This window comes from Carettochelys insculpta, chromosome 1, assembly GCF_033958435.1.
Source record: "Carettochelys insculpta isolate YL-2023 chromosome 1, ASM3395843v1, whole genome shotgun sequence".
Lineage (NCBI taxonomy): Eukaryota > Metazoa > Chordata > Testudines > Carettochelyidae > Carettochelys > Carettochelys insculpta.
In genome coordinates this window covers 245552481-245571342 of record NC_134137.1, presented here as the reverse complement: position 1 = coordinate 245571342, position 18862 = coordinate 245552481, and the positions used below count along the sequence as shown (strand labels likewise).

At 43.1% G+C, this 18862-nt stretch overlaps 1 protein-coding gene across 3 annotated transcripts in view; it reads right to left on the bottom strand.

Annotated features, from left to right (window-relative positions):
• The window catches only part of KIAA0930 (KIAA0930 ortholog), a 132559-nt gene that overhangs the window by 51608 nt on the left and 62089 nt on the right, over positions 1-18862 (bottom strand). For all 3 annotated transcript variants that reach the window (XR_012646665.1, XM_075003487.1, XM_075003500.1), the window contains exon 2: positions 6080-6228. Coding sequence is in view for 2 of the 3 variants with exons in the window: in XM_075003487.1 (XP_074859588.1) it covers positions 6080-6228 (149 nt within the window). In the remaining variant the exon portion in view is untranslated. The remainder of the gene's footprint in view (positions 1-6079; positions 6229-18862) is intronic.

Below are 18862 nucleotides of genomic sequence, written 5' to 3'. Positions count from 1 at the left end.
GAGAATTCTAAGAAGTCTAAAGCATCTGACCCAAGGTTTAAGAACCTGGAGTGCCTTCCAAAATCTGAGCAGGATGAGGTGTGGAGCATGCTGTTAGCAGTCTTTAAAAAGAACCATGTCGGTGTGCAAACTATAGAACTCGAACCCCACACCTGTTCATACAAAATCAACCATCTTTTGGTGGCATCTCACTCAGATGAGGAATATGAATATGAGCCTGTCCGCCCTGCTTTGGGTCATTATTGAGCAGAACCTGTCATCGGCATGGAGGCATATCCTCTGGAACGGTGCCTGAAGCATGAAGAGGCAGACTTCAAGTGACTTGGGCTTGGAGGGCTTGGCCTGTGGGGCTAGAACTACTGTTTAGACATTTGAGCTTGTGCTGGCACCCCATTCCACCTTGCCAGGTCTCAGAGCCCAGCTCTATCTTGTGCACTAGTCTCTAGCCAGCAATTGTGTGGCCCAGCTGCTCAGGCCCAGAGAGCCCAGGTCAGCTGACCCACATCACCCCTGAGCGTTTAACTGCTGTGCGGACATGTGCTGAGATTTTCAAAAGCGACTAGTGATTCTGAACCCAGGACTCTTCCAAATCCCCATTCCCAAGTGAGCGAAGCATTTCTATGCACTCTTTCTACTCCTCCACATGCCCTGGAAAATTACTTGTAGAGGAAGTTGTTTTCTTGACCTCAGCTGGCACAATTTATAAAAAGGAAGCCTTGGAGGGCATGCAGGACTGCAAAAAGGCCCCATTTAAGACAGCTGCATTAGTCAAAATAGCATTTGGCTGAGGATAAGCCCCCCCCCCACCCCACTACTGTAATTTGTTGGTCACCTAGAATCTCCATATTTTGCCTCCGAGCCTGACAGGTGTGTAGAGGGAGAAATCACATCACTGTTTTGTGGCTCCTTCCTCCCCTCACATATGGTTTCATCTGTCTAGACAATACAAATAAAAGATAAGTAATAAGCTAGACACGAATGAGAAAAATCACAGCTCTCAATGACCAATGATATCTGCCCAACATAAGAGGGGGAAAAGAAACATCTGAGAGATCAGAATATACTGAAGGTACCAAAATGGTTTTTATCATAGCTTTGGCACTGACAAAGCTGTGGTAAGTGTTGGACTTCAAAGTAAAGTGTTTTAACTGCTTAGGGAACTGGAACCATTACTTCCTGCACAGAACTGCTAATATTGTCATCAGCGTAAGACAGACGAAGAATCAACACGTTTAAGATGTCGATAAACTGTTAGCTTTTGTCATATGCAAGTACAGCACAAGCTTTGTTATCTGGCATGCATGAGGAATGGGGGTTACCAGTTAAACAAATGTGCCAGTTACTCAACTTCAGGCTGTCAGACCTGCTGCCACTGGTCCTGGCCATGCTGCTGGCCCCACATCCGCAAGCTTGGCAATGCTTCCAGCTGTCCAGGTTGCTGGCCCTGCTACTGCCAGCCCCAGCAGATGCTGGTTGACTGAGCTTGCCGGTTATTAGGGTGCCAGACAACATGGCTTGCATTGTATTCTGAAAACAAACATCTTTCATTCACTGATTCGGTCCCATGGCAGCCTGGGTTTCAGACTCCTTAAATCTGCTAATTTGTTGTTCCTATTCTTGTGTATATCTTCTGATTTAAGCATTAGGAAAGAGTGGTCAAAGGCCACGTTGGTGACCACATATGCATATAAGTGTAACCGACAAACACATTTGTCTTAGGTTTTCACTCTATTAGAGCTGTTCAATAAGTAATTCCTAGTGAGTGTTAACAGCAGCATATTTTATCCTCAGAGTAGCAGGGCAACAGACTGCAGCAATGGATTGTCCATTATGAGTGCAATCCCTTAGCTTTATTAGGCTCATCTGTATGGGGTGGAAACTTGAAATGGCAAGCAGAATGCCTAAAACTGATATAACGTGGGAAATTATGCTATTGCAGTAAATGACACATTAAAGCAGTGATACTGAGAGACTGGGGCTTGGGAGTAGCACGTGGCTTATTAATGTATCTCCTGTGACTCTGCAGCACATGACATCAAAATGCTGAGGGATTTAATTATTACCCAATCTAAGTTATTAATGACCTAATAAAAACACCCTGATCAGTTAACTGATTGTAGAATACTTGGTTAGCCATTTTGCTGTGCAAATTTTATTGTATGGAGTGTCTGTAAATATATGTAGCTAATGTTGATAGCTTGTTTGGCTCCTGAACCACTGATGTCTGAATATCATTGCATTAGAGACATGGCAGAAGTGCGATTTGAGACACAGTAGCTTATTAACTAACTCAACTTATCTTTGCCTGATAGGGAAATATTTGAAATGGGTGACTGAACAGCGTAGAATACAAAACTGGGCTGTTAAATGCACTCTATTTAAGATTTTCTGCCCTGAGCATTTTGCTATCATTGACATGGCAGCTTTAATTATGAACTCAAAAGCTCTGATTCGGTTGCATAAATTATATATGACAGACAATTTTTTGGCCTCAAAAATGGTATTTTCATTCCTGCAACTGTTAACTAGTTGACTCCCCATTGCATAACTCACTGATTAAATACACAGATCTTTCCTCAGTGAATTCTGGTGCGTGAGAAGCAGACTGATGAGAATGTGAGAGAGCTCCTAGCAGCCACTTCTTTTATTCAACTCAGTCTACGGGGCTCTTTCCCACTTCTCTGTCCTGCAATCCTCCAGTGACTCACCAGGGCTGCATTGGCAGTAATGCATAATTTATGACCTTCTTCCCCTCCATCATAGTGAAACCTAGGTTTGAGTTTCCTTCCTTCACAATGAAATTCATCCCTGCCACAGAAGCTGGGTTAAAAATGTAAGTAAGCAACTCTGTGGCCCCATTTTAACGGCTAGTTAAGAATAGTAAGTATTTCCTAACTGTCAGTAAGATGAAATTTCAATTACATAACTCAATCCTGTTACACTTTTATATAATTTATAGTTTATTAGGAATCCTCTTAGCTGTTTCTCTTGTTTTCCTAACTTCATTTTATTTAGATTACTCAAAAATCCTACATACTTCAAATATACATGGCCAAACACAAACTGTAATTACCTATTCATACATATTACACAGATGCATATGAATATTAAACTTAAAAAGCACTAAAAATGATCAAATTTAGTTGTGGTTTTAACCCCTGATGGCCAAACACAAATTTAACCCAAAAAGAATCTATTTTCTTGACCACCACACAAAGGCTGATACTCAGGAGTCCGATTCCCTTCTGTGACACTGAACCACAGAACTGAAGGACTAAAAGGAATTTCAAGAGATATTCTAACCCAGTTCCTTAGATTCAAGAAAGAACTAAGAAATATCAAGACCATTCCCAACAGGTGTTTGTCCAGTCTGCTCTTAAAAATCTCCAGTGACAGATTCCACAGCTTCCCTAAGCAATTTATTTCAATGCTTAATAGAATTACATCCTAGATTTGACATCATAGGCTATGCCTACACTACAGCCTCAAGTCAACACATTTGGTCACAAGGTCCGTAATGCAGATAACTCACACTCTCTCTCTCTCTCTCTCTCTCTCTCTCTCTCATTGGGGAAAGAAACTTCTGAAAACGGCTGTTTGTTTTCAACAGGAGGGGAATGAAGGTTATGCATTTTGGGAAGATGACATTACATACCCACAATCACTCGAGTGGCATTTTTCCCCTGTAGTATACCGGGGGGAAGGGCAGGGGGGTGGAAGAATGCCACAGGACTGAGGAACCTGTGGGACAGGTTCCCACAATGCACTGCCACAACAATCAAAATTTGGTGATTTAGTGGAGATGCACTAAGTCAACTTTATGGGCAAGAGCAGACACTCAACTTCGACTTCATAAAACCCAGTGTTACATGGATCACTTTAATAAATTTGACTTTATTTCATAGTATGGACATAGCCATGAGTTCAGTCCCCAGGATTAGAGAAGTGCTGTCTTGACATGGCACCTGTCCAGAGTTCATAGTATGTGTACACACACGTATAGTAGAAAAAAGAGTTAAATGGACCTGTCTCCAAGAGCCTGTTAAAGTGGGGTTCAAGATTTTTTACTTAATATTATTTGTATTACCATAGCACGTAGCAACACCAGTTATGGGTCACAACCCCATTGCGCTAGGTACTGTACAAAACAAAACAAACAGTCTTTCCCAAAAAGCCTATTGATAAGGACCCAAGAGATGAAGAACTTCATCAAAGCAGCTGTTCTGGAGAAACTTTTACTATTTGGGGCCAATATCACCACCACCTTGAAGCTGAACCAAAATGCATCCTTGAAATTGAATATCGCTGAATACTAAGCTGGAGCCACACAGTCTTTTCTGCCCATCTTAATTCTGTCATTTAGCCTATTACAATTCATTTTAGAAACCAAGTGTTATTGCCTCTTCAGTTTTAGTAGAGACAGAGGGAATCTCTCTCTCTCCATATTCACCTCTTCAGGACAATCATCAAAATCTGAGAAATGGCTGGATGTAGAAACAGAAATAGTCATTTGTTGAAACAATGGATTCTAGTTAACATGGACCATGGATCACCACAACTCATAATATTAACAAGATGATCTTGCCGGCACAAATTACGAAGATTCCTATTGTAGATGTTACTGGCACCTTCAGAATCACTCTTTTTTTTGTTTTATCTGCGATCAGTCCCACACACAAACTACCAGGCTCAAATCAATTGAGGTATTTCATCAACTTGAAAGAACTATTGGTACAAGCCTTCAATTTATCTCACACAGTTTAGTTCAGGTTTCAAGTTGGCAATCTGAACACAGAAGACAGATCTGGAGATAGACCAGAGGTAAGCTGTCATAAAGGAATCTCTGATTAACTAGATTTACATCAGACCTATACCGTAAACAGACCATTTCTACAGAAATATTTGCTTTGCAGATAATCTTCTGCACACTTTAAGCTACACACAATCTATAGGGAACCTCAAACCCAGATACATCAGGCACAATCTGGTATTCCGAGCACAGGACTGGGGGCCATACCTAGAGTTCAGTTCCAGCTTTATACACTATTCTTACCATGGTCCTGACCTGCTCAAAATCTCTTCAATCTCAATTTCCCCATCTGTAAAATGGGCATAACAGGTCTCTACCTCCCAGGATATACTTAAGGAGAGCATGCAATTTGGAGGTGCACAGATTTAAAATGCAATCAATGTTGAAAACCCAGTCTTTTGTCTCGAGCTCCTTCTCCTTTACATATCCAAACATACAGAAGACACTTTATAGCCCCAGTGATGGCAACTGGGTACTGCGGACAGCTCTCTATCACAAAACAGCCAATAAAGCTGCAAAGTCAAACTAAATACAGTCCAACCATAAATCAAGAGTTAGAAGTAACAGATCAATGTTTTGCTTCACAAGGCAGGCTCAGTAACCCCCCATAAGAGGTAGCTGAAACTGCCAATCTACACAAACCCTCATTTTAAACAGGACAATTTGAAAAGAACTTGTAAAAACTTTGAGGCTACAAGACCTTACAGTGCTGCAACAGCCCCAAGCAGCAGCAACCCTCAGCGCTTGTCCCAGGCACAATATTGACGCATACAATACTGTCCTTTAGCTCAGTGTGCCAAGTGACACATGCAAGTTCTTACTTCCCACATCAACCATTGTTGCAGGCTGTTCATTAAGGCTAATTTTGAAATAAGGGCGTCTACTTATGAAAGATCCTCACAGCTCAGAAATATTCAGGACTCCATTTATGCTTGAGGCTTCATTTAGTGAGATATGAAAGGGGTTATTTGATCTCCTAATCCCACTAGGAAAGATGAATAACTTCAAAAGCTTTAGGAATCAGCCATCAGCTCTGTGTATGTACATGAATGAGACTGTTCAAGTGGACACGCAGTAAAAGTGATCCTTCTTTCTCATTGGGAAGAATAAGAGGTCAAAAGCCCCACATTTTTACTAGGCTACTGCACTGTATTTGCTCTTTATTTTCCACTCTTGCTGCCTGACTGCGTACTTCTGTTTCCAAATGAGATGTGTGCCTGACTGGTAAGTTTATAACTCTGGTGTTCTACTATATTGCTGTACACTCACCTTCTTTCCCTCTGCGCTATCGCCACCAACATAGGACAGCTTTCGGCGGACATAGAAGAGCATATCATCCTGTCGAGGGGCCCATTTCTCCATGAAATAAGTAGAAAACATCCAAGTCCAAAACACAATGCGGTCATCTTTGAAGCAACCTAAAGGGAACAAAAACAGGAGAATGAAGAGTTGTAGAAATGACATTTCGTTTTACTGAATACTATTGAGAGCCTGACTTTGAGCGTTGCAGGACCAAATGAGATACTAGTAGCAAAGGATTAGTTGCATGGTTTAAGGGAATATGTTCAACTCTTGAGTGACATCCAAGCCTGCTGACAGAGGTGGCAAGGGAGGCAGTTGTATAGAGGCCCAGCATTTCAAACAGGGGCCTGGAGCTCTGGGCCCTTTTGAATGGCCACGGCAGCACAGCCCACCGCTCTACACGGCTCTGATGCTGGGGTTGAGGGGAAACAAGCGATGCTAAAGGCTGACTGCCCTAGGACCTGTCCCTTCAGTCCTGGGCCCTGCCCCACCAGGGGTACAGAATCCCAGTGTGTCCCACTCCCACAGTGACTGTGTAGCCTGGATGTCACCAGTGAGGCCAACAGTATGTTCACGGCAAAATGATTAGCTGGTGTAAGTCGGCACGGCTCAGATGACAATAGAGAGGGACAACACTTCACACCAGCTGAGCATCTGGCCCTTATAGTTTTGCTCTATTTCTCCACTGCTCTTTAGGGGTCATTGGAAAAGACAGGGCCAATCTAGAAGACATTAAAGAAGCACTTAATTTCAAATGCAGCTGACACCACTAGTTGCCAGACTATTACTTAAATCAGTCCGCTTGCAATGGCCTTACTCTGTGTTGGCAGGGGACTGTGGTAAGCACTGCACAAAGTGAATTATTTAATTATCTTTCCTTTGCCACTTCACATTAATGAGCCATACCTTGAAAGGCACCCCTAATGCATCCCACATTTGGCAAGATACACAGCAAATTTGAATTTCTAATGGGAAAGAGACCAACCCTTCCTCAAAAAAATCCCAGCCAGCCAAAGAGCATGTAGGTTTTCAGGCCAAATCAAGAAGCTTAATCAAGTTACACAGGGAAATCAACTTTCCCTGGACGAAGGAGGGGGAGATGAAGGGCAGCAAAGTCCTCCTGAATGCAGAAACAAAAAAAAAGTGCTAACACCACCAGAATTTGAAGACTCTTGGTGCTGCTAGTTCTGATGCCACAAAAACCCAGGTAGAGTCGGAGGGGAGGGAAGTAGCAGCATGAGACAGTCCCTCACATCCTACTGGGAAAAGGAGGCACAGTAGAGGTTGACTTACGCTGTTGTGAAGCTTTTTATATGACTAAGTAAAAGATCAAAGATAGTGCCAGGAGCCCCTCTGCAGTCCCAGAGGGGCCAGGTGCTATTGGGGTCCTGGTGTTCCAGGACCTGGCTTGAGGCGGCATACAGATACTTTGTCCTCTCATACACTGGCTAGAAGTGAAGCAGCTGTGCTTCTCCAGCACTCCTTGGCGCTACCAGAGGGCCTAGCAGGAGAGTGAATTGTGATGTTCTACCACTTCCACCTGCCCTCAAAGGTGGCACCCTGGCTACGTACCACAGTGCAGCTTCGTGACCCTCTGAAATGGAAAACATTGTCTATCAAGTGTAATTTATAGCAAAGAACAAAACACCAGAAATGGATAATACAATTACTTTTAATGAACGGAAACAACCACTTCCTTGTCAATCTACACTCAAGGCAAAACCAGGGCCTGGGGCAACCTAACCCCCTCCCCAGTGCCCCAGGCTTCACTCTCCACCCCCACTCCACCTTCTCACCCCTTTCCCCCCCAACCACAGGACTGCAGGTTGTGCATGGTGGTAGTAGCAGCAGCAGCAGGTTGCCTCTCCCCCTGCACTCACCATGTGGGTGGTGGAAGTGGCAGCCTGCTCCATTCAGCCACCCCACAAGCCCTGCGTGGAAAATGGCGCTGCAGGCCGGCAGTACAGCGGAGTAGAGCAGACTGCTACTCCCACTCTCTGCATAGCGAGTATGGGGCGGGGGGCGGGAGGGGAAGAGGTAGAAGGCAACCCCTTGCTGCTGCTACCACCGCTGCACACAACCCATGTCCCCCTGTAACCTCCTGGCCCAAGTCCAGCCCCAGCCTTGCCCCCAGCTAATCCTCCTCCACCTCCCATCCATAGGGCTGGTGGTGTGGCTGCTGTGGGCCCACACAAACACAGGGCCTGGGGCAGCTGCCTCACCTCATCCTACAGACAGGATGGCTCTGCCTATAGCCTAAAGCTAGCTTTCCATATTGCACATCTGCCTAACAGCAGTGTTTCGAACATACGAAAGAACCATTTCTGTACAGAAGCAGAAATCAACCTTCAGCGAGACACGACTCTTATTCATGGGGATATCTGAATTAAGTTTTGAGAATGTTTTTAGTCAATGGCAAAGGAAGGTGCCAACTCCCCTAACAGAAATTATTTTTCTTGGGCTCTATTTTCAGGACTTCATATGGGACCAATCTTTCAATTCATAAATGCTGTTCAGCACATTTTCCTACCTCATTATAGATCTGCATTTAATATTTAGAGGTGAGGCCTTTCTTCCCATTCTTAATTAACGGAGCAAGCAAGGAGATTAGCCCTCGAAATCTTTAACAGGAGAAATAGTGGATCAGAGATACTTTAGATTTCATTTCCATTTAAGTCCAAGAACAACAATTCAAACAAAATGAAATTTCTTTGCAGGACCATGCAGAGAATACATTAGTCATCATCAGTAAGGCAGCCACAGCATTTGATAACTATCATTAATAAAAAGGCTGAGACCAAACACAAAAGAAGCCATTATAGTCAAAAAGTTTTCAGTAATTTGGCACACATTCTCAACCCACTGCTGCAACTTCTTTACTCGTTGAGTAGCTGTGTTCAAGTCAACCTAACTACTCAAGAGTGCACAGCAACAATACCTGGCCTTGGAGTAAAATTTGTGAGACTTTAGTAACAAACAGTAATACATTAAACTTCATATTTCGCCAAGAATAGACAATAGCACAGGCACACATCATAACCCACTAAACGTCCCGAAGGAGTCCAAGTGTCTTAAATCTCTTTGCTTTTGAGTGCTTGATTTCACTGCCTTAACATGGAACTGAACGTTGAAGGATGTTGTTTTAATTTCTCTGATGTTTTACACATACGGGTGAAAATGAGGAAAAGTGGAAGTGTCACATACAGTCAGATTTAAAAAAAAAAAAAAAAGTTCTCCTTGGGCTCATCACTGGTGCGAGGCCAGGGGGGAAGCTTTTTGCAAGTTTTCCTTCATCCTTTAAATCTAATTCATATGACTGTAAAACATCTGTCTGACCTTGTCACTTAGAAAACCCAAAGACAGCAGATTTAAATTAGTATTACAAACTAAGCCGAGTAATTAAAAATGGGTGACCAGGAGGGTTTAGAATGGAAAGTGGAACTTAGTATGCCCATGGTGACGGTTTAGTAAAAGAACCTAAAAGGAAATTGAATAGCTTTTCATTTGCTGTTTGTAATTACATGTACATGTCTCTCTTTGACCTTTACTGGATGGATGTAGAAGTGCCCAACTCATATTCACATGTATCAGAGGCCCAAAGCTGCTGTGAGCTGAAGGAGAGAGAGTTTCCCTTCAACTCAGGCTGTAGGAGTCTGTGCTTTTGGAGTAGGGAGATGCAGATGGTTTCAGAGAGTGCTTTTTATATAGGCCGCTAAATACATGCAAGTGAATACATGTCTCTAGATAAATGGCCCTAAATAAGTAAACAGAGGGTTTTCTGGCATGCTGCAACTCTAAATAGTGCACGCAAGTCATCCCTGCAATATTGTTCTACCCAGTGAGGGAACCATGGGTTTGGATCAGAGCTCAATCTCTGCTGCAGCTGTGAAAATCATTCACTTCTGTCATGCATCTGTTTCAACAGTGTATAACTATTAACATACTGTCTCAGAAGGACGTCAGTGTAGTAGTTATTGCAATGCACTAGAGAAGTGTGGAGAAAAGAGTAGACCTGAGGATTTCCTCCAAGAACTCCTCGGGGTAGGTGGTTTACCAGCACAGGACAAGAGGGGAGGGAAGAAGAGCCTGCCTTGTTGAACTGACTGTCCCTAGCAAGCAGAGGGAACTCTCAGCTTCCTTTGGTGCAGGCAGTCATGCTGCTGCAATGAAACTGGATATCCATTCCATAGGGCTGCAATGAAATGTCTTAGGAAAAACTGCTGACCAAAAACCAAGGATATGACGTGGTGACTTCACAATTTCACCTGAGATTTAGGGCAAATTCTCTGTCCTGGCTGAGCTGTGCTCCAAGTGGGAATGGGAGATAGATGTATGTAGAAATGGGAGAAGTGTCTATTTCATCTTCCTGCTTCCCTTATTCTCAGAGCTGCTCTGGCTCCACTGTAATTAAGAGTAGCCCCAGAGCAGTTCTAACGTCTCTGTGGCTGCAGTGGCCCCTAAACAACTGTTGCCGTGGCCAAAAATTGCTGAAATGCATCAGCACTGACCCCAGACACTCCACATCAAGGGCAACAGTTTGGTACAGAGAACTGGACTTTAAAATCTACTAAAAATGAAATAAAAACTTAAACGGAAAAGATGTGTCAATGATTGAGAGCAATGAGTTTTTCCTCCACAATTAATTCTAACTTCACCCAAGAAATTAACAGGCACTTTCATCTGCAGCTAATTAGCTCTCCAGTTTATCCAACAAAAACAAAGACAGTCTATATGACAACCATTATTTTCTAAATCCACAACTGATCATTAAAACCCTGGCAAAGTTGGGGGGGGTGTTCTATTTAGTTGCACAAAACTGCATTTTATAATATTGCTTTGGGTAGTTCATGCTTTTGAGAGCCATGACATTAACAGCCTAGGAGACCAAAATCCATTTTTTAAACACAGAGAATAAAGACAGCCCAGGCCTCTTCTGATCAGACTGTGCTACAGGATCCTACCCACATGTCACAACCTGAGTGCCACCTCTAAGGGCGGAGAGAATAGTTTTGTCTCCAAGTCAGAGACTAATCCTGCAAGGTGCTGAGCAACTGGAGTAGAAGACGCTCTGCTCCTCAGAGGACCAGGCTGTGGCACTTTTATTAACAAGGATCCCCGTTCACCTTGATACTGATATTGCTTTTGTGATGCAGACAAATCCAGCAGGAAGGACCGAGACCAAACCCATTTTACACAACTATGAGATAGTATAATGTTATGGGCTTGTAATATGGATATACAAAGCATTGTTGCAACCACTTTTATATGTTTGCAACAAACTTTACACAAAGTGGGCCTAGTGAGGTGTTTATAACAAGCTTTGATTCACTGGTTCTCCTTATACTATTCCTACACATACACTTTTTTTGGAAAGAGGCTGCTGAACTCTCTTTTATATTCAAATTCGACACATTAACACATGGTTTAAACCGGGATGCAAAATTTTCTGGGTCATTTTAGGGGGCTCTTTTGCATACTTGGCTTAATCTAATTCTTGACTTCCCCCCCCATACCCCCACCCCTCTACTCTCTGATTTGCTCACCTTGATAATTTTTTTCTGATTTGTCAACCTCGATTACTATTTTTGGTTCTCTATACCTTAAATATTGAGTCTGTTCTGGTATAGCTATTGGCTGAAGAAGTGGGTCTGTCCCACGAAAGCTCATCACCTAATAAATTATTTTGTTAGTCTTTAAAGTGCTACTTTACTGCTTTTTTATTTTGATAGTATACAGACTAGCACGGCTTTCTCTCTGTTACTAATACACTTTTTTTGTATTTGAAGTTATGACTACTGGCCACATACTTGTATTTCAAATGTTTGCTTCTGGGAGATGTCAACAGGAGGCTTGGCCAGCCTGCTGTGAAAGGATTACTAGTCAAGCCTTGGGTAGTGCTGATGTACACTGATGGGTTTTTCTGTGAACATTCAGACAAGCATGGGAGCAACGAACCTACAAAGAACTCAGCCACCCATGGACAGGTGACAAGCTCATGTAACAAACTCAAAGGACTGCTAATGAGAGTGTGTTCAGGTGCAATTGATGACACACAACCAGTTAAGAACCAATTACTGATAAGATCTATGAGAAAGGACTATATGAACAACAGTTTGAAGATCTCTTACTAGGCACTGATGATGTCACTCCATTCAGTAACAAAACGTCTGCAATTAAAGATTTTAAACCCAGCATACCTTTTTAGATTTTAAACTATTTTGTAGCTGTGTTTTTTCCACACAAGAACAATGCGGGTGGTAGGGGTTAACACCAGGTGCTGTTCTAGGTAGATCTGAGATATAAATTGACCTTGGAACACGGTTGGTGCTTTGGGATCTGAAGAACCTTTTTATTTGGCAGGACTGGTTTTCATACTTACCTCATCAGTGCAAGGAATGGTAATGGGGGTGGTAGAGAGAACTTGAGTATTTTAGGGAATTGATCGTATGGCTTCTTGCTATCCAGTGTGGTGCACAGAAGTAACTGATTTGGTGTGCCTTACAGTGGCGACCACCACCACTCTTGGGCTGTAAGTAGCCCTGTCTGTTGATTCAGGGCAATTGTTTAATCTCAGCAGTGTCCCCCAGAAGTCTTATGTTGCAGACAGTATCAAATTTCTCTCATTCTTGTCATTGGCAGGATTTACATCAAACTTACAGAATAAAAAGGCTTTATCAGTACAACTGCCAAGCTGGAAGATATTTAATGAAAGGCTTGCTAACGCTAAAAGCACTGGGGACTTTGAATAAAGAGGTATCATTGGACCAATGTTTCTGACTAAAATCTATGGCAAACTCTGATTTTACCGAGAGTAGCATTGGACCCTTTGTTACAATGAAATTAGGGACTGAAGAGAACCAGTTCCATGCACAGTACAGTACACAGCATGAGAGAGCACAGTAAGAGGCTTCTGCCATTACCAGATTTGTTCCTAAATGAGCAAAATGGAATTAGGAAAATCAGATTATAAATCTCAATATACCGAAAGTTAATTATATAATTATGTGACCTGTGTAATGAATACATCCTAATTACAACAATTCATTGCCATGATTCATTTGCATGGATTTTACTCTTCTGATAGCCAAGATTTATTTCAGCTGGTATGCAGTCAACATATCCTTCTATATGTATTATATATTTTATCAAGTATTTATTTGAGGGAACTGGCTAGTGACCCATATAATAGGCTAGGATTTTTTTTAAAATTCATGCTTTTAAAAAGCAAAATCACTGGCCAAGAAGAAATTTCAGGGCTTTTTCTTCAAAGAAGAACTTTAAATAAAAGCTTATTTCATATCAGGAGGGATAAATACTCTTTTGACAGTTATCACTTAAACTGTGGAGAAGAAAAAGAATCTCACTCTAATCTGGTGATTTGAGCAAGGGATTGGGAGTCAGGTATTCTGGGCTTTATCCCCAGTTCTACCATGAATTATTGCAAACCATGAGACATTACACCAATCATTTAATCAATCAGTGCCTTAGGTTTATCATCTGTAAAATAGGTTTAGTAGTATGATCTTACTAAAATCTTTGAAAATTAAACTGCTTGTGAAACTCTGCAAGATTGAGATTAAAAGAAGTCAAGACCCGTACACAAATTTTTATAACACTCCATTTTTTTGTGTTAGTGAAACACATTGCACATGATAAACTGGCTTTTTAGCAATATATCCTCAAAACTCAGATTGAGCACAAAAAACCCACCTTGAGCTATAGGAAGGTACACATTTGTCCTCACTATATACCAAAGATCAGCTAGTCAGCCTATTTAGAAATGAAGATCACCCAGGCTTCCTTCCAAAAATGCTCACCCCAAGCCACTCGTCAGCACCCGCTGAAAGACTTGCAACAATTCCAGAAGATCAAGAGACTCAGGCAGGGTGCTGACAGACAGTGCCGCTGAGAACTGCAGTGGACCCTAGGGCAACGTGAGAAGAGGGCCTGGCTTCGCAACTGCCCCCCTATTGGTGGGCCTGCTGACAGACTTACTAGGCACCTGGGCAAGGTATGGGGGAGGCTCCACTCATGGAAGGGGTAGAACTGGGGGCAGCCAGCTCTTAGTGCTACCCAGGGCATGCCATGCCCCAGCCCTGTCCACAGGCAGCCCTCAGAACTGCCTGAAGCGTACTGCATGGCATGCCAGCCGTGATTTAAAGGGTTCAGGGCTTCCAGCTGTAGGCAGCAGCACCTGGAAGCCCCTGGCCCTTTTGAAAAATCACCAACCAAGGGGCAGTTGCCCCCTTTGCCCCTTCCCCCTCCATTCTCCGCCCCACCCCCCCAATCAGTGGGCCTGGACTCAGGCTATTTCAGAATGGAAGGTATGAATCACCAAAAATGACTGGCTCTCACTGAGATCATCTTGCCAACAACTTTTCTGATATATCAAGGGGCATGGACAGGAACACTTCCACTCATTCTAACTGTAATACAGCATGGGAGATAAATGCCCCCTCCTGCAGCCCACCCCTTGCCCTCCACCCCCGAGGCTGGAAGGTCCAGACAACTCTCACATTTAAAAGAAAAATCAAATGCATGTAGATTTGGAATCTGGGAAAAAAGTCCCACTCTGCAAATTATATATGTATGTGAATGGGGCCCCTGTGGTAATGAGCAACATCAACACTCACTGCCTGCTGTAGATGTTGACGGAATTCAGCAGTGTGGTATCAAAAGAGACAGACTAAAATATTGTCTAACTAGCAAATTTTGCACCAAAGAGCAGCAGCATTTATTTTCTCCCTTGTTACTCTGGATTTTTCTTCTCCAATGATATCAAAGGCTTAGGGGAAAAAAAACCCTGAGCTTATACAGGAGCCTCCAAAACTGAGGAAGAAAGATACTGAAAAAATTATCAGAACATAAGACAGGTTATCCTGTGCTACAGACCCTGACTCCAGACCTCAACTTTTCTGAGATGATCCGTTTTTTCCTTCCTAAACAGAAGATCATTAAAATCTATGAGAAGAAAAAACTGCTTAAATTAGATCAAGTGTTTTGCAAACAGTTGGTCACTCCAGGCAATAACGGGAGGAGGGTCACAAAGCATTTAAAAAATTATTACATTTAAAGCAATGAAAATCACACTGCTCTGCTCTCCTCTCTTCTTTGCCTTCCAAGGCCAAGTATTTGTGGTCAAAACACACCCATAACAATAAGCCTATGTAATTTATCACTGATCCTATCTTACAGTAAATGACATGGGGACATAAAAAACACTCTGAATCCAAATAAGTGTCACCAACATAAAAGGGTTAATAAAAACCACTGAATTAGGGCAAGAAATTGACTCTGCAGCCATTTTACCATCTACAGGTAATCAGGAGTACATGGTTATGATTTTCCTGGATTTTTCACCTTTCTAAACATGGCTGAATGATGCTCAAATTGCTATAACCCCTTCTTTATAGCTGTCTGAATTCAATATATTCTCTCAAGAATCAAATCTGCAGTTTTCTGTATACACCTTAAACGTAATTGCTCTGGTATTGCTAGATAAATGAACCCTTTGATTTGAAATAGCATGGCAGCCTGTAGCCCATCATTTCTGTGACCATTAAGATCAACTACAAGGGGCGTCCTTCCTATGGAAAGAGAGAGAGAGAACAATATATGCATCATATTGTTCCAGAATGGATAACCTCCTCCACTATGCACTGTAATTATTGCTGTGATCAAACATTTCCAAACAAGAACAGGCTGAGGTAATGCACTACAAGGGAATGTGTGTGGGTGTGTGCTCATGCACATACATGCACTTGTCTAAGTGCACAAATGTATTGAACATCAGTTGGTCCAGGTAGACTCTGCAGTGCAAACCAAAACACATTCCTTACTGTGCTTTAACATGTTGCCGTTTATATGGTGAAGTGCACTGGGGAACATTTGGTTCACACCAGCAGAGTCTACATTAACCAATTTACATCCAGCACGTTACAGCATTTTAGAAGCTGGACCACAATAATGTGCATTACCCCATCTTGCACACAAACCCAAAAGAAACTTCTGGAATCATCTTCAGGTGACCGCTTCAAAGGGGCTAACTGCACCTTATGTTCAGGCGTCTGCTGCCTGCTTCCCCCGGCTGGGAAAGAGGGGAGCCAGACAGTCTGGTAGCATGGCTGTTCCCCGGCTCCCCCGCGGTGGCACGGCTGTTCCCCAATTCCCCCAGCTGGGGGAGCCAGGAGCAGGACCAGGCAGCAGCTGCCCCACCCCCCAGCTTTCCCCAGTTGGGGGAGCCGGAGCTGGGCCTGTACCGTGGCTGCCCCCCTCACAGCTTCCCTCGGCTGGGGGAGCTGGAGCAGCAGCATGGTGGTCCCCCGGCTGGTGTAAGCCGGGAGCTTCACTGGCAGGGTGACAGCCCCCATAGGGCAGCCAGCGCCTGACTCCCAGATAAGGTGACCATCTGTCCTGTATTGGCTGGGACAGCATCATTCACCTTGTCCTATATTTGGGCAGGGGGAGGTACGGTCACCCTACCTGGGGAGGGTCACAGATGGTGTCTCTAGGGAAGAGCCTTCGTAACAATCACATACATCTTTTGCATGTGTAAGTCTCCTATCTTCACTCACTTGCCTACCTATTCACTCAATTTACTACATAATGGTACTGATAACGCTTCAAAGAGAAGAAACATGACAGCCCAGGACTCCACTGAGACCACTCATATCAAGGTCACTGTACCACCACCACCCAGAGACAAATTTTGATTACTGTCACCAACGTGGGCTCGATTTCTATCGGGTATGTAATAAAGCACCACTTTTAAAGTGTATAAAAACTAACAACTCCAAACAGAGTGATCTTCATTCCCGCATGCCAATGCCACCTCATTCCCCCGCTTGCCCTATGGAAGAACGCTTATTCTATACTGAATTATTATTACTAAAACTGTGTCTCTGTAGAAACCTAGTTCATGTAAGTGAAACTGGATCTCCCAAAAATGCATAAAGCATTGCAAAACTGTGTGATGCTCAGTGCAAGCAGAGATCTCCACAAACTACAGAAAACAGAGAAGATTTTTTGTGACACCCCCTAAAGGTTTTAGTTTACTCCCAACAGAGCGTCTTCGCCTTTGTGACGGGTAAAACGTACCTTATTAAAAACTGTGATTCAGTGGAATCAGTGAGAGAATGAAATTTACATCTCATCCATCTGCCATTTAATTACAAAACTCCTTCAGGATCAATATTAATGTTAACAGTCTCTCTCCACTGGGGGAAACTTGGCAGGAAGGAGGTCAGGAGATACCAAAATGTGGAAAGCAAGGGGCTTTAAATGGGTTTTTATTTTTCCCATGGATATGCAAAGCTCTGTTAGTGAGCATTCTGCTAACAGAAGAGCATCAGGATTACAATTTCAAATGAGAAACTCTGATCAAAAGCATGAGACACTCAATAACCTAAGATTGACAGCAATTTTTCATTAAAATAAATAAAACATGGGTTCAGTTTTAATGCTTTTAATTGATTTAGCTGTTTATCACAATGTTGAAGCTTTTGATAGAATTCCATGTCCGTTTCTAGAAACCAAACAAACAGCTAATGGGTGAAATTTTGGGACCTCATCCTCTATGCATTAAAGTCAATCTCTAAGCTCCCAGTGACCCTAGAGGTGGGCCTGGATTCTAGACTCTTCAACAGATGTTCTTTAGCTATCCTGCTCCTAAACCAGTGCAGACATATGGGTGACAATACTGCAAACCCTCCCCCCCACACCCCTTACAAGCAGCCAGATTTCATAGGTGAGACCAGATTTCATGGTCCATGACATGGAAGCGTATTGGACACCCAGGATTTGGGTAACATAGGCCGTAGATCTTCCCCCAGAACAATCCCTAGAGCAGATCTTTTAGAAAAACACCCACCCTTGGCTATGTCTACACTAGCCCCAAACTTCGAAATGGCCACGCAAATGGCCATTTGGAAGTTTACTAATGAAGCGCAGAAATGCATATTCAGCGCTTCATTAGCATGCGGGCGGCCGCGACGCTTCAAAATTGACGTGGCTCGCCACCGCGCAGCTCACCCCGAGGGGGCTCCTTTTCGAAAGGACCCCACCTACTTCGAAGTCCCCTTATTCCCATGAGCAGATGGGAATAAGGGGACTTCGAAGTAGGTGGGGTCCTTTCGTAAAGGAGCCCCCTCGGGACGAGCCACGCCAATTTCGAAGCACCGCGGCCGCCCGCATGCTAATGAAGCGCTGAATATGCATTTCTGCGCTTCATTAGTAAACTTTGAAATGGCCATTTGCGTGGCCATTTCGAAGTTTGGGGCTAGTGTAGACACGGCCCTCAAGTTACAAATGGTCAGTGATGAAGAATCTACTATGATCATTGCTAAATTGTTCCAACAGTTAAATTATACTCACTGTTAAAATTGTACACCTTATTTGCAGTCTGTGACACTGTAAGGTGCCCAATGTAGATGTAGGCTGTATCATGAATAATTCTTTATTACAATGGAATTACATATGGCCACAATAATGGAGCAGTTGATCAGGCACTCAAGAATGAAAGCCTCAAGAGAGATACAGCAACACAGCATGCTAAATATAGCAACGCAAGAATTAACAGATTAGATCAGACCCAAGTCTCAGCTAATAGTTGCCAGAACCACAGGCTGCAGAGGAAGGTGCAGGAATCCCAGAGCAGGCAGATGAGGGGTACTGTGACCCAGGGAAAGTTCATTTTAATACTTAATTGTTGGAAACTACCTCAAATTCTGAAGCATGTGGGCTTTTGTAGAA